The 16,280-nt window shown below is 60.6% G+C and overlaps 1 protein-coding gene across 1 annotated transcript in view; it reads left to right on the forward strand.

Moving 5' to 3' along the window:
- LOC119104286 (uncharacterized) overlaps positions 1-16,280 on the forward strand; it is a 99,173-nt gene that overhangs the window by 43,155 nt on the left and 39,738 nt on the right. Inside the window, 20 exon segments of the mRNA XM_037227982.1 lie at positions 392-543; positions 921-1,101; positions 1,507-1,715; positions 1,986-2,111; positions 2,504-2,621; positions 3,197-3,318; positions 3,585-3,726; positions 4,257-4,376; positions 4,714-4,908; positions 5,369-5,535; positions 5,876-6,055; positions 6,927-7,027; positions 7,490-7,577; positions 8,019-8,223; positions 8,669-8,837; positions 9,312-9,557; positions 10,109-10,241; positions 12,329-12,496; positions 12,996-13,125; positions 13,478-13,585. Of these exon segments, the coding sequence (XP_037083877.1) occupies positions 392-543; positions 921-1,101; positions 1,507-1,715; positions 1,986-2,111; positions 2,504-2,621; positions 3,197-3,318; positions 3,585-3,726; positions 4,257-4,376; positions 4,714-4,908; positions 5,369-5,535; positions 5,876-6,055; positions 6,927-7,027; positions 7,490-7,577; positions 8,019-8,223; positions 8,669-8,837; positions 9,312-9,557; positions 10,109-10,241; positions 12,329-12,496; positions 12,996-13,125; positions 13,478-13,585 (3,060 nt within the window).

Here is a 16,280-nt window from a genome sequence, read left to right on the forward strand (position 1 = left end):
TGGCAAACTGTCGCCGGGGTTGCGTTATTTGTGCCGTAAAGGTTCCAATTGAAAACGCGTTTGCCCCGCTCGCCTCGTTGCTCCGGCTCTTTTCATACGTTCGCGGGCTGGTCTCGATACACTTACGGCACATCATATGCGTGATACTATCCTTCAGCTCAACTCATTCAGGCCGGCGCGTTTGCTGTTACAATGGCTTGACCAGTGACCCCGACGCCGCTGCTCTGTCAAAAAAGACAAAAACACGCCCACTGTCCGGCCCCCATGTTTACCGGGGTGGTGACATGACCTGACCCGTGACCTCTGTCCGCTCCTGCAGTGCACTGTCCGGCCGCCATGTTTACCGGGGTGGTGACATGACCTGACCCGTGACCTCTGTCTGCTCCTGCAGTGCACTGTCCGGCCGGCACGTTCGCTAAGACCGAGGACGATGCGTGCACGGTGTGTCCGATGGGAGAGTACCAGGACCAGAGCCGCCAGGGCAGGTGCAAGAAGTGTCCCGCCGGCACCTACACCCGTCAGGAGGGCAGCAAGAGCGTCCAGGTCAGACGGGGTCCACGGCTAAGGGATGAGGGTAGGGGCCGAGGTACCTCTCTCATGCATCCGATATTTCGTTGCTCTGGATAATAGGATAATATCCTCTCTCTCTCTCTCGTTTTCCTCACCCCTCCCTTGTGCTTTCATCCCTCTCTCCCCTTCTCTTTCTCCTCTTAACCTCTGTCTAAAGAGAAGGGTGGGGGATAAAACAGAAACAATGCGACTGGCACCTGATGAATCATTTGTATGCGTGGTGTGGAAAGCATTTTACACACAATGCTCAAACTCAGGCAGACGAGACTAATCAACTCTGGTGTGCACACTGACCACTGGTCAAGACCCTGTGCCCTGACCTAACCTGACCTGACCTGACCTGGCGGCAGGAGTGCGTGCCGGTGTGCGGCTACGGCACCTACTCGCCGTCGGGCCTGGTGCCCTGCCTCGAATGTCCGCGCAACAGCCACACCGGTCCGCCGCCGGCCGACGGCTTCAAGGAGTGCCGTGCCTGCCCGCCCGACACCTACACCCACGCCCAGGCGGCCAGCGACATCGCCATGTGCAGAGGTCAGCCACGCAGCCTGAGCCACCTTTGAGCTGTGCTGGGCTCAGTGCTTCCCTCCCCTCCTTCCGGGGCTTTATTTGGAGCTGCGTATCGCAGTATAATTTTTGTTATGCTCGCACAAGGAGTTGCCGGACTGTGTTGCCGCCTTTGTAGCCTGAAAATTGCGACTATATTGGAGTTACTGCTGAGTGTTTCTTCCTGCTCTAGAATCAGTGATGTGTGTCTTGTTCCTTGACGGCATGCGGTGATTCGCTGTACATGTTGTACTTAACTGTCATGTACGGACATATGATCGAGATGTATTCGTTTGCGAAAAAATACATCGGCTTTCCTGTTACGCACCTGCTGCGCTCGTTCGTGTCGCCCTGTGGCGGCCTGTATTCACGCACCGCGTCGTTCCGTTTCAGCCAAGTGTGCCCCCGGCACGTACTCGGCCACCGGCCTGGAGCCGTGCTTCGCCTGTCCGCGCAACTTCTTCCAGCCGATCGAGGGCGCCAATACGTGCTTCGAATGCCCGACGGGCAACATGACGGAGTCGGAGGGCGCAACGACACCAGATCAGTGTGTGCCAGTCGCGTGCACTGAGGACACGTGCGAGCACGGAGGACTGTGTCAGGTGAGGACACGTTGGCACATAGAGTGCTCGTACTGAGCACCCGCCTGTGAATCGACATGCTCTATTGGGGTGTCGCGTACGGCTTTTATGTTGTTAGTGACGGAGCATGTGTGCACTTAAACGATAGTTTACCTTTTTGACAAGTAAACGTGAACCCCACCTCCGCACCCAAACACCCACGCATCTGAACGTGATGTCGGTGTCCTCGCACCGTGCGCCAAGCGTCTGCGACGTGTGTACCTTCGCTGACGTGTGTCGCCGGGTCGCCAGATGCTGGGTCACCGGCCCAAATGTTACTGTCCGGCCGGCTTCAGCGGCGCTCGCTGCGAGCTTGACGTCGACGAGTGCCTCTCCACCCCGTGCCACAACGGAGCCGTCTGCGTCGACCAGCCCCAGGTCAGCGGCGCGGCGCCGGCGCCAGGCTCGCCAGTCGAGAGTGTTGGCGACGTGCTGTCGGTAGTGTCAGACGGAGTGGGCTTGGACCGGACATAATTCGGCCTGGAGCGTCTGCTGAGTGCAGGCGCTCACAGCGGTTGCAGCGACGCTTCCAGGCCGCGTTCGGTACCGTAAATTGTAACGCAGGTGGCTGTGCCAGCGCCGCTGCCCCCACACGTCTTCACCTCGGACATGGTCGGCCCCTGTCTGGCACCCGGTGTACAGCGTTGTCTTGTCCTCGGCCAGTCTGTCACCGACCTCCCCTACCGATGCTGTACCCGCCGGAGCGCAGATGGTTCTCCCCCTCCGGGAGCGGACGGCAGCCGCTGACCGCGCCCGATCGCCGCCGGCAGGGCTATCGGTGCCAGTGCGAGCGGGGCTACTCAGGCATCAACTGCCAGATCGAGGAGTCCGACTGCAAGGAGGAGACGTGCCCGGCGCGGGCCATGTGCATGGACACGCCCGGAGTCGGTGGGTGTGGCGCGCCGACCCCGGTCGGCTGGCGGACATCTGATGCACGTCAAACGCACTGCCGTGTTTGGTGTTGGGTCGGGCGTTAGAGTCCTGGTGCACTCGAGAGCCATGCCATGGTGTGGGCTGACTGATAACTGGGCTAGACTTTGAGACACCGGACCTTGACTAAAGGTTATCTTGAGCGGGTATTCGAGCGTTTTTCGCTGATCATGCAGTGTCATCTGTCTCAAACTAAAACAATCATACATGATGGTGGCATCTTGTTCGTGACGGAAACTTGCGATGTCTCCCTTCTGTTAAGTAAGCATTTATCAAGGTGACGTGTGTCGTATGGGCGTGCGAAAAGAGCCTGTGTAGTGAGCAGGGACCGTACGGTAGTCTTGCGTAATGTTTATATGCTGTAAGCTGTCTGGCTTTATGTAACCAGTGCTGAAGTGTTTGTACAGTCTACAGCGCTTCAGTTCCTCGTGCTTCACAACCCTTTATTTACCTGGCCTATCGTGCTGTTTGTGGCATGCCTCATCACCCTCGCCGCGGTACACTGTTACGCACATGGCTGGCCTCCATTTCAGGCAACTTTGAGTGCCTCTGTCGGGAGGGTTACACTGGCCCCAACTGCAACGTGACGGTCGATCCCTGCAAGGAGAAGGGTAACCCTTGCGATAACAGCGCCAGATGCGTCGCCCTACAGCAGGTCAGTATGTCAGGGAGTGTATCCTCCAAGAAACGGCGGCAGGTCGCTTCGTCAGAGAACTTACGGCACATTGCGAAAGGTTCAATGTCGGAGTGCGTGTGGTACAAGCATTTCACTTCATGTGTCTGTGCCTTGTGGGAATGCTGTGGTATCTGCATTGCGCGTAGATGCAGCACGTGTTGTATCTGCACTTGGAAGTTGCATTTAGTAATGCACTTAAGACCTCCGTGGCCGCTGCTCGCGACCTGTACGGCCTTTGTCGGCAGGGTCGGTTCCGCTGCGAGTGTCCGCCGGGCTGGGAGGGCGCGCTCTGTGACGTCAACTCGGACGACTGCGCCGAGCAGCCCTGCCTCCTGGGCGCCGAGTGCACCGACCTCGTCAATGACTTCCAGTGCGACTGCCCCACAGGTGGGGTGCCTGCTGTGACGTCCCTAAGCTTTTTCTGTATAGATATATTGCACATGTTCCATGGCGTGGTTGAACAGACGTCACCTCATTTCCTCATTGTGATGAGTGCCGTGAGCTGACGGCAGCGAAATGACATCATGGTGGAAAAACGAACCATCGTCAGTGAGCTATCTTTAGAACTGTTCAGCCGTTGGCTATGGGGCTCTTACCAACCGGGTACCAACAAGATGACTTGCACGTATATTAAACGTAAGCATGTTTTTCACTTTCTCAACGTACAAAGAGATTGAAATCAGCCAGCATTATTGCCTGTGAATATGTAGCTTTCAAGTACACCTAGTTCAATGTGAAGGAAATACGTAATTTAACGTGTCATATGCCTTTGAGATCGGCATTTCTACCACACCTGCCACCTGAAAACCAAGCAGTTTTCGGGGAGCCAAAACATCAGTTAGCATTACCAGACGGTGCCCCGCCTCACGCCTCTTCGAACTCGCTTCTAACGCCCCGCTTCTACCAATCACGGCCAGGCTTCGCCGGAAAGCGGTGCGAGCGCAAGATTGACCTGTGCTCTGGCGGCCCGTGCGCGCACGGCCTGTGCGTGGACCGGTTCTTCGTGCACCAGTGCGTCTGCGACCCTGGCTGGACAGGTGAGTGGGCGGCTGGCCCGGCGACGCGGGGTGACGTCAGCGCTGGCGGTGACGTCACGAGTGGCAAGGAGGTGTGACGTGACGCGCTGCGTTACAGTCTCGTTCTCTGGAGCGGTTTGGTGTGCAAGGCGTTGTCTCTCCGGGGTAAAACTCGTTTCTCAAGTGGTGCACGCGGCGGAGGGACGTCGTTAAACCCTTGGCTCCTGCACAGACGTCACTCTGCCGATGTTGAATCGCACCTGAGCAGCCTGACTCGCATCAAAACAACCAACCTCATCTTTAAGCCGAAGGTGTAGCCCTTCCGGTCCGCCGTGAGTGACGCCACCTTCTGCCGCAGGCCCGTCCTGTGACGTCAACATCGACGACTGCGTGACCCGGCCCTGCGCAGAGGGCAGCACGTGCGTCGATGACGTTGATGGCTTCAGCTGCTCCTGCGCCCCCGGCTACACGGGCAAGCGCTGCCAGCACACGATAGACGACTGTGCCAGCCAGCCGTGCCAGAACGGCGGCACCTGCGACGACCAGCTCGACGGTCAGTCGCAGATAGCAAACTTTGGCGCATCACATTGGGACAAACTTGACATCATGCGGTGGGAGCAAACGAAAACAGGGGACATCGCGGGTTGCGACGTCACAAGTACAGGAATTTTTTGCAGGGCTTATATTTCAAAGTAATTGGCCTCCTGGACAAAAATAAAACTTAATTACATTGGCGATAGTCAGCTTATTTCCTGCCCAACCTTGCATCCCATGAGGAAATTGCATACCCAGTTTACGCCTCAGGTAACCTCCGTATGTCACTAAACACGCGTCATTGTGCTGCTTCAAGAACCACCAGGCATCAGTAGCAATGAACCGCGCACCAATAAGCTGACCAGCAGCCACAAGCGTCCGGTGCAAACGGACTCAGAGCTCCGCGCTGCTGGTAGGTGATGGGTCGGCGCCATTCTCTCGGACCAGCCGGTCTGACCGCTGACCGCTCCCGCTCGCAGGCTTCAAGTGCGTCTGCCGACCCGGCTTCGTCGGGCTGCAGTGCGAGGCAGAGATTGACGAGTGCACCTCCAGTCCGTGCAGCCCGCAGGGAACCGAGCGCTGCGTCGACCGCGACAACACCTTCGAGTGCGAGTGTCGCGTGGGATACTCCGGCAAACTGTGCCAGGTAAGAGGACCGGTCCCCGGGACAGGACGGCGCCGGTTTGGTGTCGCCCGCATGCGGACACTCTCGAAGCTTCTCGCTGCGTGTGGGATGACTTCGCGGAGGGGAAGATGGATTCAAATTGCGTCAACATGTAGCTTGAGGTTTAGCGTTGACATTAATTTGATAATCGACGACACTCGCCCGCGCGGATGGACGGTGAGCGTGACGTGGATGAACGTCTGCCACGTCCTTGTGGCAGTGCCGTTTCCTCGCCAATCCTGCGGGTCAGGCAAGACGAGCTTCCGCGCTCGCCGGCGACGAGCGGCGTCCCTGACTGAAGCTGCCTCTTCCGCTCCGTCAGACGAACAAGAACGAGTGCTCGTCCAGCCCGTGTATGAACGGCGCCGTGTGTACGGATGGCCTGGACGACTTCACCTGCTCGTGTAAGCCCGGCTGGACGGGCAAGCGCTGCGAGATGGACGTGGGCAGTTGCGAGAGCTTCCCCTGCCTGAACGAGGCCAAGTGTATCGATCTTTTCCAGGTAAGGGCGCGCGTCACGGAGGATGCGACGTGGGGGAGGGGGCGTCTGGACGCGGGGGAGAGCGGCTGGACGCGGGGGAGAGCGGCTGGACGTGGGGGAGAGCGGCTGGACGCGGGGGAGAGCGGCTGGACGCGGGGGAGAGCGGCTGGACGTGGGGGAGAGCGGCTGGACGTGGGGGAGAGCGTCTGGACGCGGGGGAGAGCGGCTGGACGCGGGGGAGAGCGGCTGGACGCGGGGGAGAGCGGCTGGACGGGGGGGAGAGCGGCTGACGTGGGGGAGAGCGGCTGGACGTGGGGGAGAGCGTCTGGACGTGGGGGAGAGCGGCTGGACGTGGGGGAGAGCGGCTGGACGTGTGGGAGAGCGGCTGGACGTGTGGGAGTGGATGGACGTGTGGGCAGGGCGGTTGGACGTGGGGGAGAGCATCTGGACGTGTGGGAGAGCGGCTGGACGTGGGGAGGGGAGAGCGGCTGAACAGGCGCTGTTGGCGCTCCTGCCAGCTGAGTTGCCGGTGGCCAGCCTCCGTGTCAAGTGAGGCAAAGCTGCCGCACAGCCTAGATGTTGTAAGATTATAAGAATTTGTCTCGGGATTTCTTGTTTTCCTTGTTGTTCGCCGCTACAGGTACATTTTTCCACCATGCATTGCCAGAGGCTTTCACAGCGCACAAAACAGCCCGCGATATACGCAGCCCCGCGGCGGAGCCTGTTTATGCGGGCCGATAACCATGGACAGCGCACAGCTCCCAGACGTTCCGCCGGCACTCTGCCGCTTGACGACTTCCGTCAGGGCCCCAGCGCTTCCTGGCCGGGTCTTCCTGATGCGGGCCCGGCCTATCGCCTGCGCCTGGCGCCTGACGCCTGTGTCCGCCTGCAGGGCTTCTTCTGCGCCTGCCCGTCGGGAACGGACGGGGACCGGTGCGAAGTGACTCCCGAGCGTTGCGTCGGCTCGCCCTGTATGAACGGCGGCTTCTGCAGGTCGGTGAGCCCTGCACGGTGACCCGTCAGGTCGACTACCCCTGCTGGAGCGAGGCTCGGTGGGCCAGCCCCCCCCCCCCCCCCCCGCTGGAGCGACACCCAACAGACCAAAGGCCTCTGAAGTCTCGATATGGGCAGATGGCTTTATTCTAAAGAGATGAAGACTTTTACCGGCCAGCCGTGTGGTGCTTTCCATGAACGTGAATGAGTTAGCGAATTAATTGATGGGTGGCTGTGGTAGCTCTTAACTAGGACGACTTCTCCATGCATCGACGGACTTGACAAGTTTACTGTGCACCCTGTTCACTGCGTTTCCACATAGGCCGTCCGCAGCCCTGCGGTGTGGCCCCAGGCTCCCGTCCGTCGGTAGCTGGGGGCCGGTGCTGAGGAGGGGCGTCAGCTGCCGTACACTGCTGACTCGTAACGGACGGCCGTCATGTCTGACCTTGCCGCCGTTCGCAGGGACTACGGCTCGGGCCTGAACTGCAGCTGCCCGGCTGACTACCTCGGAGTCGGCTGTCAGCACGAGCTGGACGCCTGCGAGGCCGGGGTGAGCGACTGGGGCACGAGCCGGCCCGGGCGGCGCCGGGGGCGCCATAGCTCACTGGGTCACTGGACGGGTCACTGGGTGGGCTCTGGAAGAAGGGAGGCTATGCTGGTGGTGAGGGTGATGGATGAGGACATGCCTGCATAACAAACAAGAATCAGCTTTACACTTTTATCAGGACGCTGTAGAAGTCGGATGAGGGAGGTCAGGTCACAACAGAGGGTCACAGACAGTGGCAGGTCAAGGCGCGAGGTCACGTAGTCACTGCAGACCGGACCGCGTGATCCCACATTCAACGTCAGGGGAAAAAGATGTCGCGTATAAGCGCGGCGTAGATCGCTGAAAACATTGTAGCCTATTTTGTTCGTAGCATCCAGGTCGCTTGAGACCGCGACCTACCCCGACAGCGACCTCTGACCCCACGCTGCCGTCGGCGCCTCTCAGGTCTGTCAGAACGGTGCCACGTGTCTGGATGAGGGCGCCGGCTACAAGTGTGTCTGCCCGGCCGGCTACACGGGCGTCAACTGCGAGACGGACATTCCGGACTGCGCGCCGAGCAGCTGCCCGACGGGCGCCACCTGCGTCGACCTCGTCAACGACCACTACTGCCGCTGCCCCTTCAACCTGACCGGCGAGGACTGCAGGAAGAGTGAGTGGTGCCGGGGCAGGGGCGGGGCTGGACACTGTTCCCGTCGGCTGGGATGAAGTGGTGGTGCTTCAGTTGCAGGGCATACATACGTGGGTGTCAAGTGATGGCAGTGGCTTGTAACGCTAACAGCGGAAACGAACGCCCTTCAACACTAAAATATTAAGTCAGTGGCAGCTTTCATCAGAGTTGATTTACCGACTACCACCTCTGCCATTTCACGTGGTAGATACGCGTGGGGTGATGTAATGATATTGACATGAACCTATGTACGTTTGTCCCTGAGCGCCGTTGAATCCCTCTCTCTGATAAAGGATAGCATATCTACTGTAACCTCGCGGCCGTCCGTCAGTTTCGGTGCGCTGGTCATTTGTCCAAGGCCACGTATCGACAATGCCTGCACATGAACGGCGATGGGCGCATCACGTGACCCCGCGACCTCCCGCAGGCATCACGGTGGACTACGACCTGTACTTCAACGACGACTCCAAGTCTTCCTCGGCTTCGCTGTACGCGCCGTTCGAGATGCGCTCAGCGTCGAGCATGTCGCTGGGGCTGTGGGTCCAGTTCAGCTCGCGGCTCGACATCGGCACCTTCTTCACACTGTACAACGTCAGGTCGGTGGAGGCCGGGCAGGGCGAGCCGCGCTCAAATTTCCTCGCAGGCGGCGCCGGCGTGGTCATGTGCCGATGTGCTTCACGTGACATTCTTTCGTCTCAGCATCAGTTGTCAGCTCCACGCGGCGTTTTGGATGTTGAGGTGTGCGCGGATGTCGGTTGCGACTGCCCTCTTAACATCCTCCTTGACCTCCCCTCCTCCCCCTCCTCCTCTCCTCTCCTCCGGCTTCCTCTCTTTCCTCTCACGCAGAGTTGGGCGCATGGCCCGTTTGGTGACACTGTCCCGCTCGGTGTCAGTTCCCGTGCTGTGTGGGGCGCGAGCGGTCACACTCAGGCTCTCAGCAGTCCCCAACGCTCGTACTTTGCTCCGTTTGCCCAGGCGTGTTCGCCGTCCCCCAGCCCGTCCGCTGTCCGGGACTGTTGGCCGTATGGTCAGCTGACTGAGCCCCCCCCCCCGCCCCGCCCCTGCTCCAGCTCTCTGCACGTGCCGTCCGACCGCAAGGTCCTGGTGCAGATGCGCAGCGTCGGCGTGCTCGTCAACCTGTTCGAGGACGAAGACGCCGTCTTCCTGGATTTCAACAAGCAGATCCCGGTCAACGATCGCCAGTGGCACCACGTGGTGCTCTCGTGGGAGACGTCTGGCAACGTCCAGCTGGTCACCGATCTGGTGGTGATCGGCAAGCGCACCGGCTACGGCGTCAACAAGACCCTGCCCGAGTTGTGAGTATGGCGGCCGCCCGCCGCTGCGCCGGACGAGATGGGCTCTCAGTTGGTCAGTCGCTGGGCGAGGGAGCAACTCTCTCAGGCTGGTGTGCTCTGCTGCTGTCTTTGATCTCCAGTTAGCAGTGTGCCCCACGGCTTTGTGCGATCCTAATCCTCGCACTGTGTTCACCCTGTGATCGTCGGTGGTGGATTGCTTCGCTACAACCTGTGACACTGTTAAGTGTCTCGTTTCCGGCGTCTGTCTCTCTGGATGTCCCTGGCCTTCAGTGATATGAGTCATTACATGAATGGCTGCTTTGCGTACATCCAACCTTCAACTCGCGCGTTTGTGCGCAAGGATCTGCGATTATCTGATGTGTCTGTTTCCCTGCGTACCACTTTTACCATGAGTCAGTTTCCCTGGTGTGTCCTGTCTGTGGTGTGAATATCTTGTCTGAGGTCTGTCTGTTTCCCGGTGTCTGATGTCTGAAGTGCCTCTGTTTCCCCGGTGTCTAATGTCTGGAGTGTGACTTCTTCCGCGCTGTCTGACGTCTGCACGCTGTCCGCAGCGGCTATGTGACACTGGGTGCTCCGCTGGCTGAAGACGGCACCCAGGTGGCCAAAGCCGGCTTCAAGGGCAAGCTGGCCCGCGTCAACATGTGGTCCCGCAGGCTGGACATCCGCACCGAGATCCCCAAGCAGGTCAGCTAGCTGGCGGTGCTGCGGTCCGTCGGATAGGCCGCCGGGGAGGGGAGTGCGAGCGTGGACTGGTGACGATGCCCGAGGCATAGGGAGGGGAGGGGTACGTGTGGGGAGGGGGGGGGTGGCCTGCCACTGGCCGCGGCGGATCGGTGAGTAACGCCCAGTCGGGTAAACCCGGATGGTGTGTCCAGCGCGACTGGATGGTGCAATCGTCTGCAATGCAGAGTCCCCTGTATTAACAGGCTGTTGCAGGAATCATGGGCTTGTGATGTGCAGCCATATGAGTTGAACTGCCGGAGGCTTGTGCTGTTCTTCCGGGAGTGATATACCAGAATATTCGCGCTGTTTTGCGTTCATGACTGGCTTGTGTTTCCACAGTAAAGACCTTATGAATCCGTTGGCTATGTAAAATGCACGGCCAACTTATGTTCACATCAGTCAAAAAGAAAATCACCTGGCCGTGGAAGTGATCGTATATTTTTTTAAGCCACATGCATTTTAATTATTAAGTGCTCACATACCAAACTACGCGCTTCAGCGCGTGTGAAAAACGTCTGCGTTTATTGTTTATTCTGAACAGACCTTGACCTACGATTCGTCAAATGTCAAAACACGCCGTGGAAACCCGCATGTCGTTATGCAAGCGATTTTCCGACAAATTTTAGTCTGGGCTCGAAGCTCATCGACTCGTAAACGTATTGCACGGTGGAATTATTTATGCTGGTCTCTTCGGCACTCTTATTCAAATCACTTGGATGCACTGCAAGGCCCCTAATCATTATCCATTGCAAGTCCATTGACTTGGAGATGTAATGCACAGTCGATTTATTTATACTAATATCTTCGCTACTCTTATGATAATTACATTGGAGACGCTTCAAGGTTTCTAAACAAGACTGATGTGTCACGCGACACACCCATTGGCTCGGTCCTTGCTGATGCATGTTCGAGACTCCACCCCACTCCACTCGACCTTCAGCCAGTCGTGTCAGGCAGCACTCCGGCCCCTCCCGGTGGTCATAGAGTAGATCCGTGTTGTTGCCGTGTTCATATATATTGCTGTTGTGCCGGATGTATGTATCTTGTATTGTGCCGGACCCCTGTCACCAGCCGCCGCAGCCTCAGGCCACCGCCCCGCCGCCAGACCCATACTCCGGTGTGACAGCACACCTGGCGATGTGGCCGCCCTCAGCCCCAGCTCGCCTCGCCGCCAGACCCATATTCCGGTGTGACAGCACACCTGGCGATGTGGCCGCCCTCAGCCCCAGCTCGCCTCGCCGCCAGACCCATATTCCGGTGTGACAGCACACCTGGCGATGTGGCCGCCCTCAGCCCCAGCTCGCCTCGCCGCCAGACCCATATTCCGGTGTGACAGCACACCTGGCGATGTGGCCGCCCTCAGCCCCAGCTCGCCCCGCCGCCAGACCCATACTCCGGTGTGACAGCACACCTGGCGATGTGGCCGCCCTCAGCCCCAGCTCGCCTCGCCGCCAGACCCATACTCCGGTGTGACAGCACACCTGGCGATGTGGCCGCCCTCAGCCCCAGCTCGCCTCGCCGCCAGACCCATACTCCGGTGTGACAGCACACCTGGCGATGTGGCCGCCCTCAGCCCCAGCTCGCCTCGCCGCCAGACCCATACTCCGGTGTGACAGCACACCTGGCGATGTGGCCGCCCTCAGCCCCAGCTCGCCCCGCCGCCAGACCCATATTCCGGTGTGACAGCACACCTGGCGATGTGGCCGCCCTCAGCCCCAGCTCGCCTCGCCGCCAGACCCATACTCCGGTGTGACAGCACACCTGGCGATGTGGCCGCCCTCAGCCCCAGCTCGCCTCGCCGCCAGACCCATACTCCGGTGTGACAGCACACCTGGCGATGTGGCCGCCCTCAGCCCCAGCTCGCCTCGCCGCCAGACCCATACTCCGGTGTGACAGCACACCTGGCGATGTGGCCGCCCTCAGCCCCAGCTCGCGTCCGCAGAGCCACGAGCCGAAGAGCCAGCGAGCTGTCCGTCCTCCGCACGGAGCCACGCGCTCGTCCCCTGCCCGGGCCGTGTCGTAACCGTCGCCGCGGCCGCCGCCCGCAGGTGGAGTCTTGTCGTAAGGCGCCCGTGCTGTACGACGGCCTGCTGCTGCGCTGGAGCGGCTACAACCAGCTTCTGGGCACGGTGGAGCGCGAGGGGCCGTCCACGTGCGGCGAGCTGGTATGCGCGCCGGGCTACACCGGCGACTGCACCAGCCGCGCCCGCGACAAGGTACGGAGCCCACGTGACCCGCCGCCGAGCACGTGTGGCAGGTCACGTGAGCAGACCGCGAGGAGGCCGCCTGCGCGGGCTGCGGCGGGCTGACGACGGATGATGGTTCACTGGTACAGACGGCGAACAGGTCGCCTCTGGATACGGAGGCCCGGTGGCCCGTGCTGACCGGGACCACATCACCTGCACGAACCGGGGACCGTCTGCTGGGCCTGGTGGCCCATCTCTCCGGGTCATCTCACCTCGCGCTCTTGTGGACTTAAGCTTGTACTTGTGGACTAAGCCTGGAGGAAGGTGCCACGAGCGCGAATCTGAGTGGGGCCCATTAGCCTGTGCATCTCATGTTTACCACGCTCCGCGCATGCTGTGCTGTACCCGATGACCCCAGCTGACGTGAGCTGACGCTGACCTGACCTTACCCTTGCTTACTGACCGTCACCGATCTGACGACGTCCTGGCGCCTGACCCGACCTGACCCGACCTTGACACCGCCCGCCAGACGCCGCCGCGGGTGGACTTCTGCCCGGGCGACCTCTGGGTACAGGCCGGCAACGGCTCAACGGCCGTCCGCTGGGACAAGCCGCGGTTCAGCGACGACGACAAGCTCATGTCCGTCAAGGAAATCAGAGGTGAGTGCGACAGAAGGGCTCAGGCGGCAGGGGGTGGCGGGACAGCGGGTGCGAGGAGGGGGAAAGGGAGATGCGTCGACTGGTGATGTCTACGATTGTCTGACCTGCCGTCTGTCGTGTCTGACTAGTCTGACCTGTCCTCTTATGTGCGTTACCTCTGACCTGACGTCGGGCCAATCCGGTCTGGTGTCTGACCTATCTTTGGACCCGTCTCACCAGTCTGACCCCTCTCATCAATCTGACTGGTCTTATCTGTCTGGTCTGTTGTCTGGCCTGTCCTCTGACCTGTCCCACCAGTCTGACCTCTCGCACCGCTCTGACCCGTCTGACCTGTCGCCTGTCTGGCCCGCAGACTATGCACCTGGTCAGCTGTTCCCGTGGGGTTCGCACGACATTGTTTACATCGCCAGGGATGACGCCGAGAACAGCGCGCTCTGCAGCTTCCGCATCCACGTACTCAGTAAGTGCCCGCCGTAATTCTGCTTTTGACCCGACCTACGCGTTGACTCTGAGTCACTGGTGGAAGACGGTAAACCCAATATCGTAGTAGCAGATTGCTGACTCCGAGCCATTCGTGACCAGTGACTAACTCTGAATGAGTGGCGGAAGGCCGCCGACTTTAAATCGCCGGCGGTTTGCCATCCCTGAGTCACTGGCGCCTGGCTGTTGGCATTGAGTCACTGTTACACTGTGCACGGATCAAGACGGCGGGGCCAGAACTCACGGCGTTTGAAGATACTGGCCGGGCTCTGTCTTCAAAGAGAGCGAGGGAGATTCTGAGCAAAGCGAGCAACGGTCTCAATCAGACATGCGGCCTGGACGGCCAGTCACCAGCAGAGCGAGCAGCGGCCTGATCAGACATGCGGCCTAGCCGGCCAGTCACCAGCAGAGCGAGCAGCAGTCTGATCAGACACGCGGCCTGGCCGGCCAGAGTCGCCAGCAGAGCGAGCAGCAGTCTGATCAGACATGCGGCCTGGCCGGCCAGAGTCACCAGCAGAGCGAGCAGCAGTCTGATCAGACATGCGGCCTGGCCGGCCAGTCACCAGCAAAGCGAGCAGCGGTCTGATCAGGCATGCGGCCTGGCCGGCCAAAGTCACCAGGGTAGCTGTGTCGCGCGGTCGCAGTAAGGTTGACAATCGTCTCCTCTGCGACGCATTACCGACAGACACGTTTTCGAGATGTTTGCTGCATAGCAAATGAGCCTCACAACAGTACGATCCGCTGTCGCAGTGTCGGAGAGTACTCAGCAGAGCAGAGGCAGGTGGAAAAACCTGCCCTCGCTGGCAGCACTGGCAACGCCATAAATTACCCGAGGGACAGCGAGCTTTCATCGCGAGAGATGCAAATGGAAAACACCTTTGAGCGGCGGCTTCCCCGGGCGAGGACCACCAGCAGAGGGCGCGCGTGACGGCTGGGCATGACTGGGCAGCGCCGGGTCGTGCGCGACACCAGCCGTCATTCCGTCAACTGTGACCTTCCGCCGAGGGCCATGCACACTTGCTCCTTTTTCGGGGGGCGTGCAACTTGCGTTAACTGTTTTTTTGGTTTCAAAGCCGCTAAAACTGTCTAAATGGTAAAAGCTGTTATTTTTTAATTGCGCCAGTGACAGCCTGTACACAACAGCTTTTCTGACCACTTGCGAGCATTAACCGTTCCGTTGAATGCGCTACCGTGGAAGCCGCCAACTTCAAGTGTGTAAAGAAGGTACTCATCAGATACGGCCTCTCCCGTCGCGGCCTGTCCTACGTCAGTGTCATTCCCCCTCCGTTGTCCTCATCGCCTTCTCTTTCGTGGCATTATCTGCCAGTGCGTCATCAGGCTCGCGCTTCGTAGTCCGATTCAGGGCTCCGGCCAGATTTAGCCGCACAGTCAGCTGGCGCCGGCAGGAGGGAGGTGGGGAGGGGGAGGCTGGGTTTAGTGTGCCCTGCCTCGAGCGGGCCTGGCACGCGGCCAGCCACGGGAGTGCCTGTAGCTATGTGCCACGGCCACGTGCCGTGGCGCATTGCACTGCGATACCATGTATCCCTCTGTGTGGGTGGAAGGCTGCACCGCATCCGTCCACACCGTTTACACGTATTGAATGAACCTCACGATTTTCAAAGTCAGCTGTCCCGACAGACCACTCCTATGCCATCTGGACCGGCAGCCGTCAGCTGTCGTCCGCCAGCTGGCGGGCCGATGGGTGTGAGGCGGGACTTCCCGGCCAAGTACCGCGCTGTCCCGACGGCTAACTCTCACGGCCGCCGCCAGGGGCGCTTCGGTCCCGGCGGGGGGGCCGAGTGCACTGCGCGGTCTGATATAGGGTCCCCGCCTCTCGACGCATTTCCAGGCGGAAGACGGGGGAGGCAGACGGCTGACGCAGTCGTGACAAGCGACTATGGCAGGCTGACTGAGGAGGAGTCCCCGATGCCCACTCCTGATCGCGCGCCGGTTCACGTGATATATCGCACCCCCTCGGCTTGCCTGGGTGCGCCTCTGCCAGAACGGCAGCGTCGGTGCCGCAAACCCGCAGTTGGCCCGTCCGTCCTGGTCGTAAGCGGACTGAGTCACCCTGCCCTGCGAATGTTTGTGGCGCGCGGGTGAGATCAGTCCCGCGTTCTCACCCATCGACCGGCGTTGCGGGCGCGTTCGGTGCGCTGTGTCAGCGCGGGCTGCAGAGTGGCTGCTCCCGGTCCTGCGCCGCCAGACACGCCATGTCTCGGGAGCCGCGGCACCTGACGGCTGATGCCGCCCTCGTGCCGCGACTGCCGTCCAGCTACCAGAGCAACAAGTACCAGGCGGCCCGCGAGGAGTCCTGGCCGGCCTCCGATGACAACCCGCCGCCGCCGCCGCCGGATTGGGATGAGCAGGACATCGCTCGGGCGTCTGTGTTCGCCTTCGTGTTCGGCTACCTGTGGATCTTGCTTCGCGGTCCGGCGCTGGCCGAGCGCCTGCGCCCGCTCGCTGGCGACGGCCGCCGGATCGTGCCCCGGCTCGTGCTGCTCTGCCCGCTGGACGGCCGGCTGCCGGACTCGGCGGCCGCTCTGGATCGCCGGCTGCGACCGGCCGGCGCCGCGCACCCCTTCCAGGCGTCGGTGGCCGGCGCACGCGCGCGCTCCTATGGCGCGCACCCTGCGTTCGAGCTGCAGGTGGACGGCGAGGCCGTGTTGCTGCCC

The sequence above is a fragment of the Pollicipes pollicipes genome, unplaced genomic scaffold (assembly GCF_011947565.3).
Source record: "Pollicipes pollicipes isolate AB1234 unplaced genomic scaffold, Ppol_2.1 Scaffold_6052;HRSCAF=7182_pilon_pilon_pilon, whole genome shotgun sequence".
NCBI classification, from domain to species: domain Eukaryota; kingdom Metazoa; phylum Arthropoda; class Thecostraca; order Pollicipedomorpha; family Pollicipedidae; genus Pollicipes; species Pollicipes pollicipes.